The sequence below is a fragment of the Vanacampus margaritifer genome, chromosome 11 (genome assembly GCF_051991255.1).
Source record: "Vanacampus margaritifer isolate UIUO_Vmar chromosome 11, RoL_Vmar_1.0, whole genome shotgun sequence".
Classification (NCBI taxonomy): Eukaryota; Metazoa; Chordata; class Actinopteri; order Syngnathiformes; family Syngnathidae; genus Vanacampus; species Vanacampus margaritifer.
Genome location: NC_135442.1, coordinates 1,084,512 through 1,104,341, shown reverse-complemented (window position 1 = coordinate 1,104,341; position 19,830 = coordinate 1,084,512). Strand labels below are relative to the sequence as shown.

The following is a 19,830-nucleotide window of genomic DNA, read 5'->3' as shown; positions in this document are numbered from 1 at the left end:
ATGACGATTGTTCTTCGCTTGTTTCTGCATGATTGTTTTTATTCTGTACTGCCTCCAGGTGGCCAAGGTGGGCACAGCAACATTACAACGACGCACAAATTTGTCTTTATTCAATTTAATTATTACTATAAAATTTTATAAATCAAAATATTATAACACACAATTGTCTTAGCCTAATCGCATTTCCATTCTTCAGTGGACATTCAGTAGATAATGTGCAACTTTAGTGTCTCGAGTGGAGTTACATAACAAATTAAACCCATCACATGGCAGCATTGTATAAAATAAAATATATAAAGTAAAATAAAAAGATTATTTTCACAAATTAGGACTACTGCATACTAAAAAAAAATTATTAAAAAAAATCTGACAAAAATTGCCATTCTCTAATTATTCTTCCGCTCATTTTTCATTTCCCAAAATTTCCACATTTCTCCATCAATTCTGATGTCAAAAAGTTCATCTCCTACAAGAAAAAAAAAGCTTTCAAATCAACGGAGTCCACACATATGTGGAAACGCTCATACAGACTTTCAAACTATATTGCAAGCTTCTCTATGCTTGTTTTTGTGTAACTATGTACAAATGTGACACTACCTGAACGGCTTTTTTTTAGCTCCCCTGACCAAACGATAGACAAACCTCTCACTAAAACTATATTACAGCTTGTAAACCACACCTTATTAAAAACAAAAACTCTAAATCAGAAAAATATGTTCTTCAGATTTGTAACATCAACTCAGTTTGTGTTGCTTGATTGAAATGGAGCAACGGTAACAGGAAGCTTCAGCGTGACCTGGAAGCAGCAATTGTCGTGTTTCGTCCGTCCTCGCTTTAACTCTTCGGGCCTTGTAACGACAGCTTGTACCTTTTGTGGAAAAAAAACAACGACAAGATTTACACACCAAAAAAGAGAGAGTACTTTAGGAATAATGTTGCTTGATGCAATGGTGAGAAACCAAAATGGCCGACTCCCTATTAAATTTGTGACATGGTTCATTGAGACTTTTTTGTGAAAGCTGTTTTGACAGACATGTCCACCAAATTTCATGTCAAGCAGGGAAGCTGGTGGCAGGTGCTTTTTTTTTTCTTTTTTTTTTTTTACTAGGTACTCTCCATCAGTCTGGGTTACCTGCTTTCAATGTGGTTCATTTGGACAAAATGGCTGCTTCAAACCAAAATAACTGACTTCCTACGCAATTACGAACCCAAACTCCATCTTTGATTTTGTGCGCGTGTGTGTGATGATAAACATCTAAACCCAGTTTCAAGTCAATTTGGGAAACTGGTCTCAGGTGTTCGAATTGTGAGCCGCCAAAAACAGTGGCGCCAATCTGTAAGACACGTAAAGCGAGCGACTCAATTGACAAGTAGATTGAAGAAAGCGTCGCGTAGCCTACCAGTCTTTGACACCTTTGACAAGATCCAGCTGGGCAAGACTGATCAGCACCTGCGGACAGAAAACATGAGAAACGCTTCCTTTGTTGCACCTTTCCAGGCACGGATGTGTACGAAGTAGCGCCTCCACTAGTGAAAATGATTCGATTTTCTTTCCAAATGCTGATCGTTTTCAACTTCAAAATGAGTCACTTTGACCTGAGCTATGTTTAATGTTCCAAAAGCATTTTGATAAACATTTTAATTGAAATAACGTCAAAGTCAACCATTTTTGTTGTCTGTTGATGAGAAGTTTCACAACAAAAAAATTCATTTGTACGTTTTCACCCTTAAATTGGTTTGGTTTGACCCGGAATTTTTTTATATTAAAAAAACAATAAACATTGTTTATAGCTAATAGAATGTGGGTGTTAAAAAAAAAAAATTTGATTCTGCAATATATCGCGATATTTCAGCGCACAGTTCTCGTATCGATGCAATCTGCGGCCGAATGGAAGCAACATGAAAACAAATGCCAATTCCGTCGTCTGCTTACCATTCCAATGTCCTTCCTTTCGCGCATGTGGAACATCTTGTTGTTTTTCACCGCCACATCCAAGGAGCGCGTTAAGGCCTCCTCCAGGGACACGTCAAACTCAAACCTGACGTCGCACAGGAAGCATTCGCGCGCACACAAAAAGTCAGAATAGAGAAAGTGCAGCAGGCCCCAACTAGGCAAAGCGCGTACTTCTCCTCAAAGATGGGATTGACGGTCCTCTTCTTGACGTGGGTTCGCTTGCGGTGTCTCCACGTCTGGTCCGGCAGCAAATACAGCCGCACGTAAGAGTCGGTTCCGTTTTCACTGCAGGGGAAGATGTCCCTGCGGACGGCATGTGAGCAGAGTTGCGCAGGTGAGACGGCGTGACAAGCAACCCGCCCTCAATTGGGGATGCGATGCAGCAATACCTGCAGCCGTTGACCATAATGACCAGTTTGTTCCTCAGGGTGGCGTAGCGCACCGTCAGGTTGACCTCCCCCAAGGAGCCTCGATGTTTACGCAGCGACCTACGCAACATTACAAACTGTCAAGAAAAGAACGATACGTCTCGGTGGACGTACAGTAAATGTGACTATTAGATTGGGAATTTTGTTCGTGAAAATGTATCATGCATAATAATAATGATAATAATAATAAGTTTGTTTCATTGGTAATATGAGCCGCTCTATTGGTTTGGTTTCGTTGAAACCGGTGGTCAATGTAGCCTGCTTTTAGCTTGGTTCTTTGTTAGGGGTCAGTGTGACCCATTTTTGTATTTTTTTATTTGGTAAGGGTCATTGTGACCCCTTGTTAATTTCTTTCTTTGATGCAGCAGAACTGTTTATGGGTCAATTTGACGTAGTTTGAATTTTGGTACGGGTCAATTTGACCCACTGTTCGTTTGTTTCTTTAGTACGTTTACAGGTACGTGTGACACGCATTTAGTCTGTTTTGTTGATCGTGAGGTCCTTATTTTTTTTTTGGTACGGGTCAATTTGACCCACTATTTGTTTCTTTAGTATGTTCATAAGTCAATGTGACCCGCAATTAGTCTGTTTTATTATGTGGCCCACTGTTAGTTTTTTTTTTTTTTTTTTTTTTTTGGTACGGGTTAATTTGACCCACTTTTAGCTTATTTCTTTAGTATGTTTATAGGTAACTGTGAGTCTGCTTTGCTGATCGTGTGGTCCACTGTTATTTTTTTTGGGGGGGGGGGGGGGGGGGGTACGGGTCAATTTGACCCACTATTTGTTTCTTTAGTATATTTCATAAGTCAATGTGGCTCGCTATTAGTCTGTTTTGTTTATCATGTGGCCCACTGTTACTTTTTTTTTGTTGGTATGGGTCAATTTGACCCGCTTGTTAATTTGTTTCTTCTTCTGCAGCCGAAACGCCGCAACCGCAAACTCACTCGGGATAGGAGGCCCCATCGACCAGATCGAGGCGCGACGACGCCAGGGTGTTCTCAGACAGGAGGCTGTGCGAGTCGTAGCGCCGCATGCTCATGGTAGCCGGGGACGGCCGCAAGGCCTCCGAAGCCAGGTACGAGCCACGCCGGTGGGTGGCGTAGTCCTCCGGGGGGAACGCATGGGCGCTTCCTGGCCCGGCTGCGGACGAGGCCTGACCGGCGGGATTCGTGTTGGGGGAAAGCGCCGCCGAGGACGCGCTGGGGTTTTGTTGGCTCCCCACGACGGGTTTGGGTGCTGGCTGCTCCACATTGAGAATCTGTTGAGGTCAATAAATGACTTTTCAAGATCAAGTCATTTTCTTTGCTACTATGGAAATGTTCATGGGTTTATGTGACCTGCTGTTTGCTAGTTTGCGAGGTACGATGTCGTGTTAATTTTGTCAACGAAAACTAACAAAATTAATTTCGTCAACGCACATTTTTCACCGGACTAAAACTAGACTAGACTAAAACCCTCATTAATAAACAATTACTGGGACTATTTCAGTCTGCATTTCGTCGACTAATGAAGGTGAAACGAAAATGTACTTCACTTCATAAAAATTGGACTAAAATGTATAGACATTTTAATTCATGAACAAAAACGAGATGAAAATGATATGATTTTGTCAAATCTTGTCTCTGCTAATCTGTCACTGTGACACACAGTGACACACCCCCTTTCAAATCTGCATTTAGGGAGCGCAACATACACCAACACACGGGACAGACAGGAAGTGGATTCACGGCGAAAGGTTAAAAAAAAGAAAAAAGAAAATTATAGTTATGACATAACATGAATCCGATGGCTGTAACATTCCAACAATAATGCTAATATGACCGCTAACTCATGCTGGCTAACTTGCTAGCTCGTAGCCATAGTAATCACTTGTTCATATACAGTTATTGTGTGTCGAGCTATTTTTCATCAAAAAGATGAGGACATTTGAAGTGAAATAGTTTTTGCTCCGTAATGATCAATATAATCTGCTGCCAAAAAAATACACAGAGGTAAAATAATTGTCCTGACTAAAACCTTGACAGTTTTTGTTGAGACAAATAAAAAAATGTATTCTTGGACTAAAGACTAAAATGCTAGATTTATAGTCGACATAAAATGGACAAAATAAAAACAGGATGAGATTGACTAACCATGATAAAAACTGGCAAGCGTGATTGAAATTGGCCAAAACTGAGACTACATTTAAAAATGGCGGCTAAAATGACCACCGCGATGCGGCCCATGTACCCACCCTGAGCGTGGCCTTGAGTTTGATCTGGCTGTTGGCTGCCGACTGCTCCAGCTGGAAACGCTGGTCCAGCATCATGTTGGAGACGTTGATGAAGCGGCTGAGGGGCAAGCGCAGAATGCCAAGTTGCGTCTTCTTCTCGTTTTCTTTCACCTGCCGACACAAATGACAAGCCGTCGTGCGCCTCCTCATCGGGTTGTCGTCGAGACGCTTCGTGTCCAACCTGAACGATGAGCTGCTGCGTTTTGACGTCATGCACAAAGAAAGTGAAGCCCTCCTCCCATACCGGGTCTTTATTGGAAAACACAACCTGAGGACGCATTTAGAAAGAGAACTCGGATCAGTATGTGCGCTTAAATTTGAAGTCAAGTTAACAATATTAGCAATATTAGCTTAGCACGTGCCAGCAAATATTGGAAGCCGTACCTTGCTTTTCTGGACATCGTCATTAATGGACATTTGCACAAAGGAGCTCGGACCCGCAGACTTCCTTGTGAGCTGGAAATGAAACCAGGCCGTTAGCATGCATGCAAGAAAAAAATATAAATAAATAATAATAATATAAAAATAATAAGCGTTATTATTATAATATATACATATTCACAACATATATATATAAATAAAATAAATAGTATACTCTATTAAAAAAAAGCTTTCTTTTTAAGTATTTATACAACCTATTTGTCACTCAAACGGCTAAGCATATTAATTTGAAGCATTGAACTTTGAGTTTAAAAAAAAAAAAAAACTAAAATAACATTACAATCCCCTTTATTATTTGAGCTAAAAAAAAATACTGTAAATTTCGTTGACTAGTCACACTTGTCACCTTAGTCCGGTTTGTAACCGGCAGTAGGACTGGAGCAAGTCTTCATTTCCATCAATGTGCTTCTAACTGTACTTTCATTAAGTGGCCAGCAGGTGGCGGCTAGCTTTGAGGGAAATGACAATCCTGCCTTTTGTATCTTTTTTTTGGGGGGGGGCATCTAATCTGAACTAAAAAGACAACCAGGCGTAGGTTATTAAGAAACCTAACCACTAAAAGAACCAAATAAGCACCGGTTGAATATCAACAACACATTTTTGTTGATCTGTAAAGCCAAACTCCGAGTGAGGAGGAAGTCGAAGCGTCTCAAAGCATGATCGACATGCAGCTGAAAGACAAGAAATACCGGCTACTGCTGCCGAATAGCAGGACGACGAAACGGACACTCAACACTTACCCGACCTTCTCGCCCGTGCTTCTTTTTATGGTGCTGCTCGATCTCGCTCAGGTCTTTCTGCGGACCAAAAAGGTCGTAAATGACTTTGAGGTTGGCAAGCGCTGCTTTGAGTAAATGTCCCGCTGAAGGTTCCTTACGGGAAGGTTGGAGGCGTTGTCCAGATACACGGCCAGCATGGCGCAAGCGTAGCCATCGTTGGACTGCAAGAGGAAAACGGATTCAGGAGCTGATCTCGTTCAACGTCGTGGAAGACGTTCATCACATCACAATTTGGAACATTAAAAGCATCACAACAAGTTTACACAGCCAAATGCTATCATGTCAAATATATACATACACATTTTTTTTTATAGAAATACACGAAGAGTAAAGGGTTGTTGTTGTTGTTTTTTTAGACATTTTTAGAATATTTTCTCTATATTGACTCAGCTTTACAACGCAGGGTTTACCTCAGTGCTTCCTTTCTTCTTTTTAAATTTAAATTTAAATTTTTTTTAATTTTTGGGGGGAGCATTTCACCGACACTGCATTTCCTACATTGAATGCATGGCTTTAAAATGTCCACCCGCGCCCGTTCTTTTTTTTCCATCGCAGCTCATCATAATCAACAAGATGGCCGCTTCCTACCTCCTTGAGCAGAGTTGAGTCGCTTTGGAGCGAAAGCCAATGAAGCTTCAGATGAACTTGTCCACTCGGGACGCCCTCCAGAGGAAACCACTGTCGCGGACCATCACAAAGACGTCACAAAGTTGAAACGAGCGCTGGACTGCATCCAAATGACGAGCGAGCGCAGCCTCACCCGATCCATTTCTTTCTCCGTCTTCACTTCTCCCAGATCCAGGTGATACCTGAGAGAGAAAGCAAAGCGTCAACGGAAGGTCGCTTTGAGGAAACTCTCTTAGTTCTTACCTTCCAATGAAGTCGTCTTTGTCGGCGTCTTCATCGAAAATGTCCACCTCCAGCTCTTGACCCGGCGCCTCGTGGACAACAAACTGCGCGCATGCACATTGATGTCCATTGACGAGGGTGACGTGAATGTTGTAAGTTACAAGCATGGCCACGGAATAAATGAAACTCTGATCTCAAGGCGTGACTTTGCAGACGGTACGAGTGCAATGTGAAGGTACCTCATGGACCTCGGCCCATCTGGGGTGCAGATTCTCTTTGATGGTCTTGCTCTTGACTTTGCGATCGCCGACACAGAGTGTGGCGTACGGGTCCGACTTGCCTTTCACCATGCCCAGCATGTACGTGTCCTTGGCCACCAGGTCTCTGGCCTCCAGCAAGTGGACTCTCACCACTCCCTGAAAAGCAACTGAGGTCTTCAAAGCGCACGCTTCAAACGTGGACGGGAGCATTTGCGACGTACGCGGGGCAGCGGGAACCTCATCTGGTCCACTTTGACTTGGTCAATGAGCGGGAAGCACATGCGGTTGGGCAGCACCATCAGGGAGGCGATGATGTCCATGATGGTCCCCTCGGACAAGGAGCTGAAAGGTCAGACCAGCCACTGATTAGCTTGAGAGCGCAAAACGGAAAGAGTCGCAAATGAGGAGGCACCTGAAGGCGGGGCTGTCTAAAATGTTGGTCATGCCGGTCCAGTTGATTTCAAGCATCTGAAAGATTAGCAGGGGACGACGATTAGCTCTTAGCATTTCTAATTCAATCTCACTTTTTTGAAAGAATAACAATTTCAAATGCCTTCATAAACAAACGAATCAGTAAACAGCAGAGGTGGCAAATCCAGGTCCAGAAAGTCAAAAGTCTGCCACAGTTTGGCTTTAGCCACAGTTGCTAGCTAGCTAGCTGCCTAGCAGGTAACCGAACACCAGGGGAGCTAGCTAGGGAGCTCGCTAGCTGGCTAGCACCTGCGGCTAAAGCAATCAGCTCACAGAAAACTAACTGCCAAGCATCTGAAAGATTAGCAGGGGACGACGATTAGCTCTTAGCACTTCTAATTCAATCTCACTTTTTTGAAAGAATAACAATTTCAAATGCCTTCATAAACAAACGAATCAGTAAACAGCAGAGGTGGCAAATCCAGGTCCAGAAAGTCAAAAGTCTGCCACAGTTTGGCTTTAGCCACAGTTGCTAGCTAGCTAGCTGCCTAGCAGGTAACCGAACACCAGGGGAGCTAGCTAGGGAGCTCGCTAGCTGGCTAGCACCTGCGGCTAAAGCAATCAGCTCACAGAAAACTAACTGCCATTTAGTGGCAGTGCCAGTGAGTGACATCACATGAAAAAACAACAATGGATGAAGCAGAGAGATTTGCACTTTTAAGATGGAAAGATAGTCTAGTGACTATTTTTGAGTTTGTGCCAGATAAAGAAATATGAAATATTCTCGAAATGTTGTGCTGTTGACAAAAGTGTTATCATGCAGCACATTCAATCTTAAATTATAAATGATATGTTTACCAGACCTACTTCTGGCTTCTTTTTTCTTTTTTTTTTTAAGATGACTGACTGACGGCTGCGTGTACTCACCGGCCGGCGAATGAAAAAGAAGGTGACTCCTCCCACCAGCGGCGCTTGTCCAATGAGAGGCTCCAGAATCACCCGGATCATCCCCCGCAGCTGAAGGGTTCAAAAACGATTGCGTTATTCAGCTCAAACTGACCGACTTTGTTGTTGACTTGGTACTAGACACGACCGCCCCCTTAAAACAGGCTAACTTCAGCAGCATAGCGTGTAAAAGGGGACTTTTTTCCCCCGAGGATGTGCTCATAATACAAACGGTAATCAAACATACAAATGTGCACCTCCAAATGCAAAACCGATGAAGAAGTTGCTGCTCACTTTGAGTCCTTTGACGCCGGCTGTGATGGCCGACTTGATCTCGGCGTCGATGTCCACGTCGCTTTCGTAACTACGGAGCAAAAAGCGGTCAGAAAGATGGCAGAGCGCGCGGGGACGAATGTGCCGCACCAACTTGATGGTCATGTCCAGGACCACCTCCCTGTGGTCCACCTCGTGCGTGTACGCTTTGATGCCCACCACCCGCAGAGGCTGCAAATTGGGAACCGGCACAAATTCACACACTTTTAGTTCATTCTGACTTTTTTCTTACTTTCATTTGTGTTGAGAGTGCATTTGTTTGCTTTTATTTGCTTGAAAATGCTGTTTTATTAGCTTTAGTTTCTGATTTATTGAAGACAAATTCGTCAAGTGCAGGGTAAAAAAAAAAAAAAAAAAGGTCATTGTGTAATAAAGTAAACTAGTAAATATTTACCTTAAAAGCGAGCTTTATGAATGGAAATAATTGACAAAGACTAAAACTAAACACATTTTCATGATAATTATAGTCAGTTTTATAATCATTAAATGTGCTTTCATTTAGATGCTTTTTTTAAGCATTGTCACTTTTATTTTATTTTTTTAACAAAAATGTTATTCCAATTAGAATTGTGTGGTTTGTGCAGATATTTCAAAACAAAATAACTTTTTACTATTTTGTAAATCCTTGAAATTGGTTATGGATAGAAAAGCCCTTCATTTATTTCTTTATTGGAAATATTTGTTTTGTTATAGAAAGTTTTTAATGTATTTTTTTTTCCTTTTCACTTTCTATTTTTCAATTATACTGTTAAAATGCTTATGCTCAATCTATGTCAAGTATTTTTTCATTTGATGATACATGAGTGCCTTGTTTGTATATAACTGCTCGATTACAAAAAAAAAGAGAGATAGTTCGTTTTCAACACTAGGGGGCGACATTTCTCCGTTTATTCCCTTTGGGGTGTGGATCTTGGTTAACCAAGGACAATTTTGAGTTCTGATGCATGTCAAATGTTTAAATTTGGGCCCAACCAATTGAGTCGGTGGGGACGAAGTGAATCATAAGTTAGTTGCTGACGTTTTCTTGTAAACGTTTTGCCCGCTGAGAGGAAGGAAGAACTCACAATGTGTCCAAAGTGGATCTTGGTGAACTTGAAGGTCTTGAGCTCGGAGCTGGACTGCTGGACGGCCGTCTGGATTTTTTCCCGGAGGAGCTTCTCCATGAACATCCCAAAGAAAGGCCACGCCTGCTCCACCACCTTGGACGGCAGGAAATGGATGCAAAAAGGGCTTCAAATGATGGCGAAAACTTCACAGTCGTCAACGCTGCTTCAAAAGTAAGGACAAAGTTGTACGGGTTCGATGCCGTACCTTGTTGACCCACTCCACTTTCTCCACATCGGTGAATTGGACCTTTGGGGGAAAGAAGGAAAAAAAAGATTCATGTTAAGTTGGAAGTGAAGACTCACGGGGTCACATGACACAAAACATTTTTAAATCTGGGAAATTGAAGGAGAGACTTCTCGGGGGAAAAACCCCAAATGATTAATCGGTCAAATATTGTTTCCATTAATTATTCCATCCCTTTCCAACTCTATTAAAAATAGGAATGTATTTAGAATTTACAGTGCAGAAAATGCACAAACATAAATAGATTACACTTGTCTGCATCAAAAAATAAACATCATTTCTAGATCCGTTTTTGGGACTTTTTTTCATTACACGCTATGTGCTATATTTTATTATTATTATTTTCATTTTATTGTATTTTTTGGAAGGCTACTACTAGATAGCCCATCCTATTTTGTAATTGAGCTGTAAAGCAATAAAGTAGCAATAAAGTGAGTAATAAAGTGATTTGTTTGTAGCTTTAATATGCCTTACAACTGTACAAAAATCTGATTGAGGTTTAAAAAAAAAATTTGGATTCTACATCTGAAACTATTTTATTTAGGCAAAAAAGGGGGAAAAAATGAAAACATGCAAGTCATTGTTTTTCACCATTTTAAGTTAACAAGGTCTGTAAATGATGACTTGATGATCAAAACAGTTGTCCATGTATACGGGCTCGTACCAGAGCAGTGAACGCTAACATACTGGACACTTACAGTCCACTCCACAGCACCTGCCATAGACTTCGTTCACAAAACCTCTTTAGTGAGCTTCCAACAGACACGCGTGCGGCGAGCGGCGAGCGGGTGTGGCGCAAGTGCCACACTTGTTATGAGGATCAACCCAAGTCAGGTATGTCATGCTCAGTTGAAAACGGCTGCATACTTTAATATCCCTTTTTTTTTATTTTGAAAGGGAAAAAAATGACACACTTCATCTGTAAGCAGTCTGCTGTGGCGCTACGGTTGCACTTAATTGGTCCAAAAATGATATATTTGTACAAATAATGTATCTTTGGTCATCTATCGACACAGGTGACGTAGTGACAGGCGCAAATGTGCGTCTTAAATTGCGCTAGATGGCGGTATAATTAAACCGTGTCCACTTTTTGAGACATTTGTGCTGTCTCAATAAATGGTCGGAGAAAATCGTATGTTGGATATTTGTCAGCTTGGCTGACAAAAGGGCGGGATAAATAACTTATTTTCTTTCATTTCTTCCCGTTCAACTTTGACGTACCCACGATGCCATCTGCAAGGAGTTCTTCAGCTCCGTGTTCACCACATGCGTCTCGTTGTCCACAAAGTCGATGGCGGTACCGATTCGGGAGTCCTTCCACTGGCGGTTCTTCTTCCACCAAGTCACCATCAGCATGCACAGCAGCAGCCAGCTGACGCTCAGGCCCAGGTAGCCCGTCAGGTAGACCGGGTAGAAGAGCGCGATGCCGCGGAGGAAGTACATGAAGAATTCGGTCGCGATTCGGTTGATTGCGGACGGGCTGACTTTCTGCGAACTATCGCCGCCGAGCTCGAGTTCCTCCACAGGGGTGGGGGAGACCCCGGGGGCAGCCATCGGGTGCTGGTCCGAAAGCCCGACGGGCTCCGAGGTTCTGGGGGGCGCCAAAGCTCCGCCGTGGGGCGTCAGAACCGAAGTAGACGCCATTGGCACAGCGGGGAAATGGACCGAGACTCTTCCGCATTGGGGAGCCTCAAAAAGTAGGCGGAGACAGTACACCTGAGCCCGTCTGGGTGGGGCCGTTTCGTGTGGGCTCGCTTTGAACTCGCCGCACTTGCTTCGTATTGGTTGAATCCACGTCACGTGCTTAAAGGACGCCATGTTGTTTCTAATCCCGCCAGTGTTATGAATCCCATTTAATTTCTAGGCACGATGAAACATGATTGGCTGCTGGGTCAGCCTCGCTGCACGTGATTGGCTGCTGTGCCTTGCCGTCATTGCGGCAGCATTAAACCCATTAACACAGAGGTGGGCAAAAAACACATTTCCAAATATTGCTGCATTTTCGGGCCTATCAAAAAGGCATATTTCCTTCAGTCTTCTAATTGTGAAATAAACTTGAAAGAAAAAACATTTTTTTTGTAAATATTTTATTTTATAAACCAACCACACAAACTATCATTACAAAAAGGTATAAAAACTTACAAAAAGCGTCGTTCTAAAAAATAAATTGAGATGACTGTATTGGAGTCGGCACAAAATGGCACTGAGTGGGTTTACTTCACATACAAAACAAAAAGGCCTTGGCTTCACATTGATATGATTGCGAGGTTTACAACCAGTCATTCAGCAACATTGAAACAAATATCCCTTTTTTTTTCTAAACAAATGAATGTGTGCTATGGGTACCGTTTTTATAAAAAGGAAGAAGCAAATTTAATAAAAAAAATAATAATAATAATAAAGTAAATTGTACCAAAACAAATTGTCAAAATGTGCCCCATCCCAGAGATTCAATCAGGCATTGGGGGAGCTAAGACAGCAGTGATTTATATATACATATAAAAAAAATGCGCCTTTTTTGACAAGTCTATAGATAAAAAAATAACGGACAATATAAAGAGTTCCATGTTTTTCAAGCATTACCCAGGTTTATGTCTTTGGACGGAGGCACCTCCAGAGTGTTTGCAAAGCTGGTGCAACATTGCCAAGAAAAAACAACAACATAACAGTATCAAAACACACTTGAGAGCCGTGCTATGATGCGACCAGTCGTCCAGTACCGTCCTTTTTAAGCGAGGTGCCTCAGCCATTAAGCTTTCCTCATCGTTCTCACTATTCCTGGTTTTTAATCGACCCCCCCCCCACAAAACACAAAAAAACACAAAGTGGAATTCCAGTTCGAAAGCTGAGATGCATTTGACTGAACTTCCCACAGTTCCAACTCTTCAATTGTGACTAGCTCTAAGTCTCGTATAACAAAGATATATATATATTTATGTGTAAGAAAAAGTAAAAAAGTAGCTGCCCTGAGGGAGACGTACATGGTAACCGTTTACCGCAAAAAGCACTTTGGATCTTCTTCTTTTCTTTTTTTTTGTCTCAAGTAATGTCAGGTTGAGACCACCGTTCTCCTCCTTTTTGGACCTTGGACCGGCCGTAACACTGATATTGCTTAGGGCTGACTTCAGACACCTCAAGCGGGAGAAAGTCACCGCTTCTCATTTGTACAAGCAAACAAACACGCATTCTAATTCAGGTTGGTTTCCTTCATGTCCAATCGCCGATCCCGGATGTCAGCTCCGCTTTCCCATGTCGGCTGGACCGGCGCCGACCGCTGCCTACGCACGCATACCTGGAAAGAAAGACAGCAGTGTGTTTTTAAATGAACGCATTCACTGGCAGCCATTTTCACTGCAGCAACCCCCTTCGCTCCCGGCTGTTTGACCGGATTTGGACCGATTTTGCAAGGCCCACAGAATATTGTGTTCTATTGCTATGAACAAAAGAAAGATTAGAGTCTCTGCTTTCACCAGGAAAAAAACGTACATTTCTATCCGTTTCCATTTTGCAGCAATTGGCATTAGAATATAGCCACGTTTCATCATTATTCACAAACTTGTTTAAATCAGGAGGAAGCTTTTTGCAACATGGCCCTGGTTGATCTCTTATACTCTGCTGCCACCTGCTGGCCGCTTTTTGGAATGACTACCATTGCATTAAAGCTTTCTGTATGCTCTAGCATAAAAAAAAACAACAACATATAAATAGGTTTTTGGGACCATGGCAAGATTTAAAATAGAACGTTTTTGGGAGCAAATGAGTTAAGGGATATAAAATATTCATTTTTCCCTTTTTCGGAGGGGAAAAAAACAATGGATCAATCAACTGCTATAATCGTTAGGGGCGGTCCTAATTGCTACTTTTGGCAGACAATTGAGTGGCAAACAGATTTTTAGGTGGTGTTGGAGTCGGGACGCTATACCTTTGTCGGACGTGCCGGTCTGCTTCTCCTGGGCAAAGTTGAGTCGATTCTGCTCGGCCGCGGTTCCGTTGGACTCGGGGCTGCTGCTGCGAGACGGGCTGAGTTCCTCGTTGTGGTAGGCCATGTCCAGGTGCTGCTGGGCCAGCTTCAGGTGCCTTCGCAGCCTCTCCAGTTCCCGCGAGGAGGCCTCGTCACCGAACGACTCGCGGCCCGAGTCGGCCAGCTGATCCCGGAAGCCCAGTTTTCCCGACGGGTCCTTTTTGAGCGCCGTGTGGTAGCCCGGAGGCGCCGAAGGCTGTCGCGAGATGGAGGACCTCTGGCTGGCCAGCGCCGAGTGTCGAGGGGTGGGGGGCCGCGTGCGCGGTCCGCAGAAGCAATCGCGGATGCCGCTGATGCCGAGGTGAAGGATCTCCAGGACGGTGAAGAGCAGGCACAGGGCGCTGACGGCGTACATTATCAGCAGGAAGATGGTTTTCTCGGTGGGACGCGAGACGAAGCAGTCCACCGTGTGTGGACAAGGCGAGCGGGTGCAAACGTAGGACGGCACCACCTCCAGGCCGTACAGCACGTACTGGCCGAACAGGAAGGACGCCTCGAAGATGGCGCGCGACAGCAGCTGGAAGACGTACACCTTCATCAGGCCGTCGCGCTTGATGCGCCGCCGCCCGTCGTGTTTTTTACTCGGTTTCTCGTCCACTTCTTTGTCCTTCTCCGGCTCGATCTCCTCCAGGATCATGGGGTCCTCCTCGCCGTTGTCCTCGGCCTCCTCGTAGTCGCGGTTGGCGCCGCGGCTCACGATGGGCATGCGCTTGCGGGCCCGCGGCCGGTAGTCCACGTCCTCCATGCGGGCGATCTTGTGCATGGCGAAGCCCAGGTACATGATGGTGGGCGTGGTGATCATGATCACCTGGAAGACCCAGAAACGGATGTGCGAGAGCGGCGCAAAGGCGTCGTAGCACACGTTCTCGCAGCCGGGCTGCTGCGTGTTGCACACAAATTTGCTCTGCTCGTCGTAGTAGATGGACTCGCCGCCCACCGCCGTCAGAACGATCCGGAAGACGATCAGCAGCGTCAGCCAGATCTTGCCCACGAACGTGGAGTGATTGGAGATCTCGTCCAAGAGACGCGTGAGGAAACTCCAGCTCATCTTGCCTGTCCGGTCGCCGCTATCGTCTCAGTTCGGATCTGAAAAGAACAAACGGGCTTCAGGGCAAGTATTCACCGGAAGGTCAAATGAACAAAATGTGAGCCCAACAACTCGATGTGAAGCAATTTCTGGACAAACTGTGCGTGAATGCTGAAAAAAAATATAGAAACATGTGGAGGTGGAATGTTGTTGAAAGATATGGAATGATGTTGAATGGCATTGAATGATGTGAAATAATACTGAATCCTATGGAAATAGGTGAAATGACATTGAAATGGCTAGATTGAAAATAAGAATGATACAAGCCATAACCCTAAACAATACCACATAGCCTGAACCCTTTCCTCAAAATAAGTGAGGAATTTTGTTGATTAAAAATGTGCAATATTTAGTGAATGTGTGACATTTTTCTATGTGAGGATTGGGAGAATGTTGAAAAATGACCCCAATGTGAATTGAATGAAGCTGAACATCTTAAAGTTCAAATGGGAGTGAATTGTTGAATGTCTCATTGGAAATTAATGTTTTTTTTAGGGGTGAAAAATATTCAATATTGGGGAAACTGTGAATGTTTGGAATGAGACAAATAATTGCCCATGAAGTGTGGCTTTTCGGAACGAATGGTTTGAATCAGTTGAGAATTGTAAAAGCAGTTGAAGGACAAAAATATGGCGTCATTTAAAAAATAAAATGAAAAAAAAGGTAGAATAACCTGTGAATATAAACAATTCCGTATTGTGAAAAAAAATACTGAGCGCAAACCAGCTCATCAGCCAAGTCGCTGCTGTTTTCAATCATAGCCACCAGGGGGTGCCACTGCACTCCAAAACAAAGTATTTGAAGGCCAAAAGGCTGCTTGAAGGAATTCAAACGCATCCACTAAAGTCTGCGGTTTCAAACACCCACTGCGTGTTTTATCATTTGCCTTCCAACATGTCTCACGTGTGCATTGTTTGTAATCTTGCACCAGCCATCATTGGAATCGCTCATTACCATTGTTGGGAACATTACTTTTAAAAAAGTAATTAGTACTCATTACTTGCTTAAAAAAATATCAGTTAGTAATTGTATTACTTCATAATAAAAGTAAGCAAGTAACTATTTTTACTACTTTCAAAAAAGTTGTAACTCAAATAATTAGGATTTTTACATTTTTTATTTTATCATTAAATTAATATTATATTTTTTTTTATTATTATAGTTACCGAAAGCCGTTTAAAAAATAAATAATAATAAATAAAATAAATTTGACATTTAATTGTCCTGAGGCTGCCAACTGACCCCAGGAAGACGATCATAAAAATAGTAAATGAATAAATTGGCAAAGAGGAGCTGTTGTGGTTTGACGCCATTTGTGACCAACCTCATAACTCGCATCGACTGTCAATCGCGCTGCTTTAGTGACAAGGAGGAAGAATTGTTCTCGCGGCCAAGAAGAAACCAACGCATTATGCACAGTCATGCTGCTTTGATACAGCAATTAGAAAAGTGCAAAGGGTGTCGAAGAGTCGGCCTTCAGCTTTACGGCCAATTGCTGAGGAGTCCGTTTTGGATGGAAACACAACGGCAAGTTATAATTCACGGTTACAGCGAATCAAACTTGGTTCAGACGCATTCAGCCCTTAATATATTGGAATAATGAGCACATTTTCAACTAGTTTAATTTGCCAATACTCAAAAGATTGGCCGAGGGAGACGCACGCCCGCGTGGCGTGGCTGGCAAACAAGCGTCCTGCAGACAAAGCCAACGGTCGTTCATCTGCCGGGTGGCGGCCAACTGCACGTCGCATGGCCCGCCACGCTTCCCGTGGAACGGAACCAAATGGTCCTTGGGGCGGGCGTGGGACTTTCTGTGCATTGTTGTTATAATCAAGTGAGAACTCGCCCACCTGTGTTTCGGGAGGGTCTTTTTTATCCTTGGGCATTGTTGTCTTTTTCGCACCTCTTTCAAACCCTGCCTATCCAGAATGTGGTCCTCAAAAAGAATGTCCCTTGGTTTTGGCATACGAATGAACCTCAAGAAGGTGCTCTGCGCTGATGCCCTACGTTTATGTAAAGGCTCGCCAAATTGCACTGCTCACTAACTACAAACAACTAAATGACGTAAACAATAACGCTGAGCTAACAAATGGCCCAAATTCAACAACTACTGAAAGAAATGAATTTTCTAGCATATCATCAACAATGCGGTGTCCAGGAAATGGTTAACAATTCATGAAATTCTTATAAGCAAATTCAAATCGATATCATTTAAAGTGTTCATTGGGACGTGGCTTGTACGCTTAAGTCCACGGTTCAAAGACAACATTGCGATTGCTGCCGACTGAACCGATTGAACTTGATCAACAGAAAGTTGAAATGCCGACCATATACGGCAAACGTGACTCAACAGCTTCAGCTCCGGTACATCATCTTCCGCCTGTGAAGCATCTGTTTGTGCTGGCCCGCTCCCCGGGTACGAAGCTGACATTTTCATGCTGCTCATGTGAGAAAGTATTCCTCGATAAATCAAGACTTGGAAGGAACCGCACAAGTTTTTCCGCTGCGCTACACGCGCAGCCACAAACGAGTGCTGAACACGCATTTGCCGTTTCAGAGAAGATCCCAAAGCTTAAGGTCACGTTTACAAGATTTGTGCAACATCTGAGACGGCAAAAAGAGCATAACAAAAAGGACAAATGTGCGTAACCCAGCAGACTGCCTTTTGATTTGGAAAGAGTTTGTCACTCAACATCTTTTACTGGCTAATCTTGAGAAAAGAAAGAAAATCTTACCTCAGGACACTATAAGACTGCAAGCTAAAATATCAATATAGGTTTCAAACCAACCCCGTGACAGATGTTGTGGTTCTTGGGCGACAAAGATCCAAGCTGAGATACAAGGCGAGAGCGATGGTTTCTTCCTGCAGTTTATACTTGTAGTAACTAACTAGATTTGCTGCTGTTTGTGTTGCTGTCCAATAAAATGTTTGGTTGCTATTGATGAAAAAAATAAGAATTCTTTGTTAGAGATAAAAAAGTCATTGTTATCAAACTTAGGTGCAATGTTCCATCTACACTAGACAGAGACTGTTAGGGTTGGTGAACTTGTTTTTTGATCCAACCCCCTTAGAGAGAGGAGTCCCACAGGGTTCAATTTTAGGACCGCTTCTTTTTCTTTTATGTGTAAATAACATGTGTGATCAATCAAATCACAAAATTGTTTTTTTTTTCCCACAACTATCTACTGTAGGCAGAAAAAGCTTCACAATTCAGCAATAAGTCAAACTGTATTTATCCATCCGTCTGTGATACCTGCTTTTGATTGGGGTGCATTCGCAATTTTATTTGATTAATTGAAGAATTAATGGACAGACTGATCAATTATGAAAATAAATCATTCGCGGCAAATATGGCGTGGACTGACTGGCGTGTTCTCGCGCGACTCACGGCAAAATAACGCTCGGTGGCGAGATGCCGGTCACGGTAAAATAAAAACTTTTAATGTTCTTGTACTCCAGCCTGCCAAAAGTAGAAGAAGAAAAACATCGTTTGATGTGTGCTAACTAAAGACTGCGACACATTTCATGACGTCTTGACTTCGGGACACCTCAAAGCAAACAGGGAAGGGAGAGAGAAAGAAGGAGAAAAAACAGGGTCGATGTGGCTACCACATCTGGGATGTTAGTTAAGAATTCCTCCACAGGCCGAGAGGCTCTGCGGGGGCCTGCATTTTGGAAGCCAAACAAATGGTCCACAACTGGCTATTTTATGTTTCTTGAAACAAAAACAGTTCTGTAACAAATGGAACGAGATGGGAACACGATTTTCTCAATCCACGATTAGCCCAGAATGCTCCTCGTGGTCCGTTTGGATATTCCACGTGTTTTACCTCACTCGAGAATTCCACAAAATTCATTAAGAATGGCTACAAAGTTAGACATGAAGCTAAATCGGTAAATAATTTTACGTTGTGAGGATGATGGAGGACAAAAAGGTCCCCTTTACGCACTTTCGTCACATTTTACGCCACATACTTAGACACTTAAACTTTAATTTATTTAACCAACTTTACGTGGAAATATGTTTAATATTACACTGCTCATTCGCGTTTTAAAAATACGCCCAAAAATAGTTTGAAGGTTTGGTTTGGTTTGGTTTGGTTTGGTTGCAAGACATCGCGCGAAGCCTCTTACACGTAATCAGAGGTTAGCGGAGAGAAGGAAAAAAAGAAGAAGATTTTAGCTTTCGTACGGAGCTCAAAAGTGGCTTTTGAAAACATATTACCTTCTGCCTGGCTGAAAAGTTTGCCTTAAAGCAGCGGAGATGCTGCTTTTGTTGGCCAAGTAGTAAAACAATTACCTTGTGATTGCGATGCTGCTGCTTCGCTGCTCTGACTTTCTTCTCTTTTTTTTTACACAAAAAATGTCGCCCACAAAAAAAAAGAACACAAACACACGCTGGCGTCCCCGCTCAAGCCATTCGTGGCGATTTCTTGTCGGGATGGACGAGCTCGTATGATCCTTGCGCGGCGTCGTCAGCTTTTGTGTGCGTTGGACTCGGCGGGCTACAGACAAAGAGTGGAGCCCTGCAGGGTGGGTGTCCCCCTCCTTTTCTCCCCCTCCTTTTCTCCTCCTCCTCCTCCTCCTCCTCCTGCTGCTGCTGCTGCTGCTGCTCCTGCTGCTGCACCCCACCCCCTCGTCCTCGGCTGCTGCTTCACTGCTCCTGATGCAACACTAACCTCCTTTTTCAATACCCCCC

At 43.3% G+C, this 19,830-nt stretch overlaps 2 protein-coding genes across 2 annotated transcripts; both read right to left on the bottom strand.

Annotated features, from left to right (window-relative positions):
* Nucleotides 1-18: 18 nt before the first annotated feature.
* esyt3 (extended synaptotagmin-like protein 3) lies at nucleotides 19-11,729 on the bottom strand. The gene is made up of 23 exons (XM_077579125.1): nucleotides 11,244-11,729; nucleotides 9,984-10,025; nucleotides 9,737-9,871; nucleotides 8,767-8,843; nucleotides 8,634-8,703; nucleotides 8,322-8,411; nucleotides 7,396-7,451; nucleotides 7,205-7,325; nucleotides 6,963-7,139; nucleotides 6,745-6,827; nucleotides 6,635-6,683; nucleotides 6,463-6,552; nucleotides 5,973-6,035; nucleotides 5,836-5,892; nucleotides 5,039-5,110; nucleotides 4,836-4,922; nucleotides 4,616-4,765; nucleotides 3,327-3,640; nucleotides 2,344-2,442; nucleotides 2,126-2,257; nucleotides 1,934-2,039; nucleotides 1,401-1,450; nucleotides 19-868 (listed from the first exon to the last, which is right to left on the bottom strand). Exons 1-23 carry the CDS (start codon nucleotides 11,664-11,666, stop codon nucleotides 835-837), a joined length of 2,577 nt encoding a protein of 858 aa, XP_077435251.1. The 5' UTR covers nucleotides 11,667-11,729; the 3' UTR covers nucleotides 19-834.
* Nucleotides 11,730-12,418: 689 nt separating this feature from the next.
* gjc4b (gap junction protein gamma 4b) lies at nucleotides 12,419-19,681 on the bottom strand. The gene is made up of 3 exons (XM_077580885.1): nucleotides 19,432-19,681; nucleotides 13,945-15,129; nucleotides 12,419-13,314 (listed from the first exon to the last, which is right to left on the bottom strand). The coding sequence occupies exons 2-3, from the start codon at nucleotides 15,089-15,091 to the stop codon at nucleotides 13,301-13,303; spliced, it is 1,161 nt and encodes a 386-aa protein (XP_077437011.1). The 5' UTR covers nucleotides 15,092-15,129; nucleotides 19,432-19,681; the 3' UTR covers nucleotides 12,419-13,300.
* Between the last annotated feature and the right edge of the window lie 149 nt (nucleotides 19,682-19,830).